General features: G+C 36.4%; 1 protein-coding gene across 1 annotated transcript; it reads right to left on the bottom strand.

The window, feature by feature from the left end:
• Positions 1–2,195: 2,195 nt before the first annotated feature.
• LOC110655887 (endoplasmin homolog) lies at positions 2,196–7,196 on the bottom strand. Its single transcript, XM_021812370.2, has 15 exons — positions 7,040–7,196; positions 6,798–6,918; positions 6,558–6,711; positions 6,375–6,455; positions 6,155–6,266; positions 5,944–6,070; positions 5,690–5,828; positions 5,307–5,424; positions 4,992–5,188; positions 4,662–4,877; positions 4,397–4,562; positions 4,014–4,152; positions 3,783–3,933; positions 3,213–3,617; positions 2,196–2,660 (listed from the first exon to the last, which is right to left on the bottom strand). The coding sequence occupies exons 1-15, from the start codon at positions 7,104–7,106 to the stop codon at positions 2,400–2,402; spliced, it is 2,454 nt and encodes an 817-aa protein (XP_021668062.1). The 5' UTR covers positions 7,107–7,196; the 3' UTR covers positions 2,196–2,399.
• Positions 7,197–7,645: the final 449 nt, after the last annotated feature.

The raw sequence follows: 7,645 nt of genomic DNA, 5'->3' as shown, positions 1-7,645 counted from the left end.
TTATGTTAATGCTATCATGGTTCTGTACGAGAATTAGCCATGCACCCAACATTTGTTCTCATTAGGTTTCCTTGTTTGCGTAGCCTTGTAGGAAGCTAGAGTGGCATGAATCTGCCTTAAGTTGGATTAGTATTGACGTATAAGATACAGAATCATCATTTGATTATTTCCAAAACACAGTCAATAAGTGATTGGAACTTTAATAATTGGATAGCAGATGGGACTAAACATATCTTTTCTCTGAGTTTGATAACTATTATATCAAATATTTATACTAAGATCCATACAGATTAATTTAAATTTGATTGGAATTTTTAGGCTGGATTGCTTGTGATATAATTTCAAGAGTTGACATTCTATATTGTTGTCTTGCAGAATTCTTGAACATAAACAAATAAATAGAAGGTACTCTTCCTTAATTAAAGATTTAATTAATGGAATGGGATATGCTCTTGTATTAGAGTGTACAATTTCATATATATAAGCAAGGAGGATGGTCTTAAATCCAAGTTTCAAAAGCAAAAAAGAATTAGAATTTTGTCCCTTCATCAATACAGGAATACAATTTGCAATAAAGATGGATGGGTGTTGTGTTTTATGGTCCAACTTGCCCAATACCACAGATACAGCAACTTTTAGCAACAATATTTATCCATCAAATTTAGAAATGGCATCTTCTCAAAGGCATTCCTGAGCTGTTAGTTCATGAAGAATCCTCAAAAGGCAGCATCTTTCCAGGTTCCTCTGAGATCAACTTGACATCTCATAGGTTCAAGTAATTTAGGGCAGTTAAGAAAGTAGTGATTTTAAGCAAAAATCAAAGGTTCAAGTTCCTTTTCTTACATATTCATGATTAATGTAACCAAATTCAATGAGGAAGAAAGAAACTTACAGTTCCCAAATAAGTCACTCGTCATACTGCTTCAATTTGTATATGGTCAAGCGGGGCAGTCAATAGAATTAAAGATTGATTGTTAACCCCAAATGGCCAACAGTAACAATATTATACTTAAAAAAGCAAGATAATGATAATAGTTGGAGAATCAAAATCTGCTTCTTTTGGAAGTGGGTTCTATAGTTTATTATTGGATAATTACAAATTTATAATCAAACGAGCATAAAAATTTAATGAGTTTTGTCTCATAAGATGAATTTTAATTTAATGATATTAGAGTAATTTGTAGAACTATAAAATTTTAAGTTCGTCTTTTGAACATAATTAAATAAGCTTAAGAAAAATAAAATTTTAGAATTATTTGTAGAACCGTAAAATATTAAATTTTATTTTTGAATTATAAAGTTTTAAATTCGACTCTGCATGCCCACTCTCGAACAGCTTGAACTTATTTTTTATACATGTTTCTCTCCTTCGTCTTTGTGCCACAACAAAATTGTTGTATTTCTTATTCAGATCTAAAGTTAGGATTTTAGCCAGTTATCCTTCGCTTATTTGATAAAATCGATTGTGTTGGTAAAGAAAACTATGGATCGTTATAAAATTTCTCCTTCACAGTGATTACATGGTTCATAGTTCCTCGAACTGATAGAGACTGCTGTAATTTTCCTTTTTCTCCGATAGTTATATGAAATAACTTGAGACCTTTAGTAGACATAGCCACGATTTGGTTGGAATTCAAAATCAAAGTAGTTTAACATAAAATTAAAAATAAATTGAAATCAACTTGAATCGGTTTAATTAAAATTGTTATTAAATTGAATTAAAATCAAATTAAAATTTATCATTCAATTCGATTTAATTCCATGTCAATTAAAATTTTCTTTTTAAATTTAAATTAAATTAAATTAGGGATGGTAGGAAAATACTAGTTCCAATCGGTCCGGACCAAACCTGCCGCCAGGTCCCATAAATCTCTAGCAATTCGGCCTGCAAAACCTAAAAGAAAGGCCTGGATTTACTTGGGGCTTAGGAGACTAATAATGGGCTTGGATTTTTGGGTGACTGCCAGAACAACAGAAGCTCCATCGTGTCATTACGATTGCAAAATTATCAAGGCAGAACAAGAAAAGAGAGAAAAAAACAAGTTCATGAAACTGCCATAGTTGCTTAACCTTCATCCATAAACATAATAGTTTCCAATTTTCATTCTAATTTTTATTTCCTGTCATACGCTGAACTTCTCAGCTTCATACGCCAGAGATATTTGGGCAATTTTGGATTAGTAAAGGAGAAAGACTTTGCAGAGAAAATACACGCATTGTCAACTAGATAAAATTCCTGAATTCTATGATTACATCAACACCAGGAGCCAAATCTTTTCCAAATTTGACAAACTGAAAAATGCATGATCAACAGTTATAAGCTTTTCTCAAGAGACTAGGCTAGAGGAAAAAAGGACTGCCTTAAAAAGGATGGAAGTGTGACCCATAATTCGGGCAATTCACAACTCATCCTTACCAGCAGAGGTATCTGCATCCGCATCATCTATGGGGGTATCCGTAGTTTCTTTTGTTTCAGTTTCAGATTCAGTTTCGTCCGCATCATCTTCCTCTTCAACATTTGCATCTGGGCTGATGTTTAGGCTAGATTTCACAGAGCTGTAGATACGGGAGGCAAAATCCTTGGGATCTTGGAGCATGAAGCCACTCTCCATAAGTGCCGTTTGGTAAATGAGGTGTGCTGTCTGCTTGACATTCTCATCCTGAATAGCAAGATACATCATTAATTAAGAACAGGGACTACAAATAATGGAACAAAAACTGAAAATTTCCATGCACATGAAAATAGTTCGCAGAGAAGCAGCAAAGGCTCATCATACCACACGAACACCCAGAGTCGGCATAATTAAAAATTCATGAATTCCAAAAATCCGACCATATGACCCCACTCCTCACCGCAAAGCCCTTGAAGTGAAAGCTTCTTGTGAATTGCGGTACCATGCAAGTTTCTCTGGAACCTAGAAGCTAGTTTCTAGCCGCTAAGCCAAACCTTATCGCTAGCTGTAACCACTGATAAGACTATTATACACACTCCGACTAAATTGGTTAGGATATATAAGGCGCACAACTAACATGCCCTAAAGAATTTAAAAATTCATATATCATTAAAATATAGATCAAACAAAAAACTAGCGAGACAACAAATCCACAAAATAAAATGACTCCATTGTCCAATTCAAGCTTATAAATGTGTAACCCTGCACTTCATATCCGCACCCACACACTCTTTTAACCAAAAATTCTATAAAATGTACCTCAGGATCCTTGACTACTCTCTCACGGAGCTCCTTGATGATCGGGTGTCTTGGGTTAATCTCCAGCACCCTCTTTCCGCGCATGTATGCCTGCTTGCTAGCATCTGTTAGAGTCTGTGACTGCATTATCCTCTCCATATTTGCACTCCATCCGTACTTCGACGTCACAACCACACAAGGTGTGTTATCCAAACGATTGCTTATCTTCACATCATCCACATTCTCACTAGCAAGGGCACCCTTCCACCACTTGGTAAGCTCCTTGAATGACTCCTTCAGTTCCTTGTCTTTAGAGTCTTTCCCAAGTTTTAGGCCCTCCTTGGACACATTTTGGAATTTTTTGTCTTCATAATCCATCAAATATTGCATCAAGTATTCATCAACTGGATCCATGAAGAAAATGACCTGGTGACAACGCCAGCCCCAAAAGGAAACAAGCAAATCAGCAAATAAAAGGGCAAAGACATTTCACGTTTGAAGAATACAAAAGCAACTAGAAAACAATTGCTTTCACCAAATAAGTTTGAATCTGATTTCTTCTCTTAAAGGACAAATGCTTATCAATCGTACCTCATAACCTTTCTTCTTGAGTCTCTCTAGGAATGGAGATTTCTCCAGTTGTTCCTTGTTCGGTCCAGTTATGTAGAAGATATCCTTCTGCCCAGGCTTCATTCTTGAGATGTACTGATCAAGCGAAGTCAATTTACCATCTGACTTGGTGCTGCATGAAGGGATTCATGAACCATATTACCATGATGACACCAACTAGGAAAAGCATATGCCATGTATGACAATAGTTACCTCTCAAATCTGAGAAGTTTTGCCAAGCGATTTCTGTTAGCTGCATCCTCAATGATGCCAAGTTTGATAGACTTGCCAAACTCATTCCAAAATTTTGCGTATTGACCTTTCTTCTCATCATCACTGGAATTCTCAACATCTGTGCATCCAGCAAGATAGCTATCAACCATTCCAGACTTAATATCACAATTAGTAATGAACAAATAACAGAATGTGGACCATAGAAAGGAAGTTGGCTGGTTAAGTATTAACAAACTATAATGAAAAGAAAATGTCCAGACTGCACTACAAGTACTAACAGATGGATGACTTGGCTGTCAGAATTGGACAGCAACATGCGTTTTCAAGTGGAAACTAAAAGAACGACCCATTTATAATGATACCTTTATTGTCTTTGTCCTTCGCCTCATCTGGATCCTCATCAGCAATTCTCCGGATCATATCAAGGGCCTTTCGAATAAGTTTCTTCTTAATTGTTTTCAAGCTGCTGTGTTGTTGGAGCATTTCTCGTGAAACATTGAGTGGTAAAGTGTCAGAATCAACAAGACCCTGATCAAAATGTCATCAATATGTGAGTCAATATCTCCAGCAATTTCACTTGTAGAAAGACTATCACAAGAATTTTTAGAATTACTTCAATATCAATACCTTCAAGAAGTTCAAATATTTTGGCAAAAGTTCATCAAATTCATCTGAGATGAAGACCCGTCTAACATACAACTTCAAATTGGATTTGTTAGCATTGTAATAACTCTCATAAAGATCATGAGGAGCCTTAGGAGGCACAAACAAAACTGCCTTGAATTCAACATCCCCCTCTGCAGTAAAATGACTCCAAGCTAAAGGCTTCTCATCACCAAAATCCTGTTGAGCAAACAAGATATACTACTGTTGAAGAACTGGACGTTCAGAAGTGCATTAATTCTTTATCAACAACATTCTTAATTGTAGTACACCCATCAGAACTTGGCAAATTACCTTTGCTAGAGAATGATAGAATTTTGTGTATTCTTCATCTGTCACCTCCTTTGGATTTCTTAGCCATATAGCCTTGACATCATTCAAAAGTTCCCATTCATAAGTAGTTTCCTTCACTTTTTTTGTCTTTGGTTTGTCCTCTGTATCCTCATCTTCACCTTTCTCAGATTCCTCTTCTTCTTCAGAGCTGCTTTCAGCTGTTGATGAAAATGATATAAACAAAGGAAAATCATATGATGACATCAGACATCATACAACTGACACATCAACTCCAGCAAATTACACAATAAATACTGTCACCTAAATGATGCTTACATTTTTCCTCTTCATCACTTGACTCATCTTCATCAGCAGGAACTTCCACATCAACTTCTTTACTTGCCCATAAATAGATTGGGAAGTTGATGAATTCAGAATATTTCTTCACTAGCTCCTGCAAAGAAAATAAATTTTGAGCCAGTGATCTAACCTATAGAACCATCTAAGAATCATTTCAAATAACCAAGCACAAAACAAGGACACAAGTCCTATCAGCACCCAACCAAAATTGAAATTTGCCCAGCAATACATGTACTATACTGCATTCAATTCACCAAAACGTAAGTTATTATCATGGAGGACATCATCAACGCCATAAAAAAAAAAAAACATTGTAAACATCTAAAAACAACAACAAAAAAATGATAAAAGATACTGACTTTCAATTTGCTCTCCTCCAAGTATTCCCCAGCTTCATCTCTAAGATGCAGTCTAATCTCAGTTCCACGTCCCAGTGGTTCATTCCATGTATCCTCAGAGATTGCAAATGCTCCATCAGCCTTTGATTCCCATACATGCCTAACAGCAAAATAAGGGTTAGCCAAATTTACTGTCTGAGAAAAAAAGCTTATATACATTTGTACAACCTTCCAATATGCTGGCCAAATTAATTAATTAATTAAAAGAAGCTTACTGTTTGTCATCGTTATGTTTGCTGATGACTTCAACATAATCAGCAACCAGATACACCGAATAGAACCCAACACCAAATTGTCCGATTAGATTGAGGTCTCCACTTGTCTGCATTTTCTCCACAAAGGCTGGACCAAGAAAATAACAATATCAGAATCAGTTTTACAGCCATCCACAGTTAGAAATTTTTGAAAATGCACACTATTATCTACCTGAAGTTCCAGATTTTGCTATGGTTCCCAAGTTCTTGATTAAATCCTCCTTTGTCATGCCTATACCTCTGTCACGAATAGAAAGAATTTTGTTTTGTTTGTCCAGCTTAATCTGTAATAAGGCATGAAACAGAACATGTTATAAATCATTAACCATTATCAACAATTAATACCAACGCCATTATTCTCCTACATTAATACAAATAAGTACATAACTTACCTGAATGTCAAGCTTGGTGTTATCCCCTTCACCCAAAACCTCTTTATCCGTGAGGGCTAGGAACCTAATCTTGTCTAGGGCCTGAAATTTAAACGAATTTCTTGTGTAATCAGTTAATGGCCAATCAAAATTGATGAGGCAACGTGTATATGTATGCATACAAATATATGTCCATATGCTTACATCAGATGCATTGGAGATCAACTCCCTGAGGAAAATGTCTTTGTTACTGTAAAGAGAATTGATAATGATGTCCATGAGCCGAGACACCTCAGCCTGGAACTCATACTTCTGCGCATTACTGCGAAGTGATCTCCTTGAAATCGACTCCGCTTCCCTGAATCAATATCGATACAATAATATCAATCCGCACACTAGAGACTGACTAGCGTTATAGCAATAACCATGGTAAAACGCACGCACCTCTTTGCGACATCAGAATCAGTAGATAAACCATTAGGAACGGCGCCGAGTTTCTCCTCAACCTTCGGAGGATCTACAGGATTCTGTGAATCACTCTCTGCATTTGCTTGTAAATTTCGGCCTAGAAAACCATAGATCCCAACCCAAACTCAGTTAAGGAAACCAGAGAAGAGGAAATGAACTAGATAATGTTCAAGAAAAAAAAAATCCATAACAAAGAGACTGCATAATCTAGAAGCTACCTTGATCTGAGATGAGAGATAGAAGGCACAACAGAAGCAAGGCGGAAGGGATCGTCCACTTCCTCATCGTAATTTCGGTTTCTAGCAGCTTCTCTCACTTAACAGATTTCTTATTTTGGATTTCAAATATGCTTATGTGCTGTGCTTATATAGTGTGGTTTTTAAGAGCAGTTGGGTTTTAGTCTTTAGATTTCCCGAGACTCGAACTCAGTGAGTTAAAATTGTTTGGATTGGCTGGATACTGCCATCGTGGATGATCGCACGGCTGCTGGTTCACCATATAAACGTGGCGGTATCTTATTGGTGGTGATATCGGTAATCGACGTGGAGAAACTGAGTGGTCTGGGCTGCCCCACAGAAGACTTGAAAACCCGAGTCGGGTTGACCGCTCTGATTGGCTTAAAGTTGCCCCAGTGGATAATCGAACGAACTGTGACGTTCTGTGTCAGACGTGGCATGATGTTATTGGCCTACAGTTTACTTAAGTGGGGTAGCGTTCCTAAATTGCTCTATGAATAATTATATGTTATCACTGAAATCTTATGTAACATAGCTTATATAAAATAATAAATTAATAATATAATAATAAATTAATAGTAATAGGTC

Source organism: Hevea brasiliensis, chromosome 12 (assembly GCF_030052815.1).
Source record: "Hevea brasiliensis isolate MT/VB/25A 57/8 chromosome 12, ASM3005281v1, whole genome shotgun sequence".
Lineage (NCBI taxonomy): Eukaryota > Viridiplantae > Streptophyta > Magnoliopsida > Malpighiales > Euphorbiaceae > Hevea > Hevea brasiliensis.
Note: the sequence above shows the minus strand (reverse complement) of the source record. Positions and strands in the feature narration are given on the sequence as shown.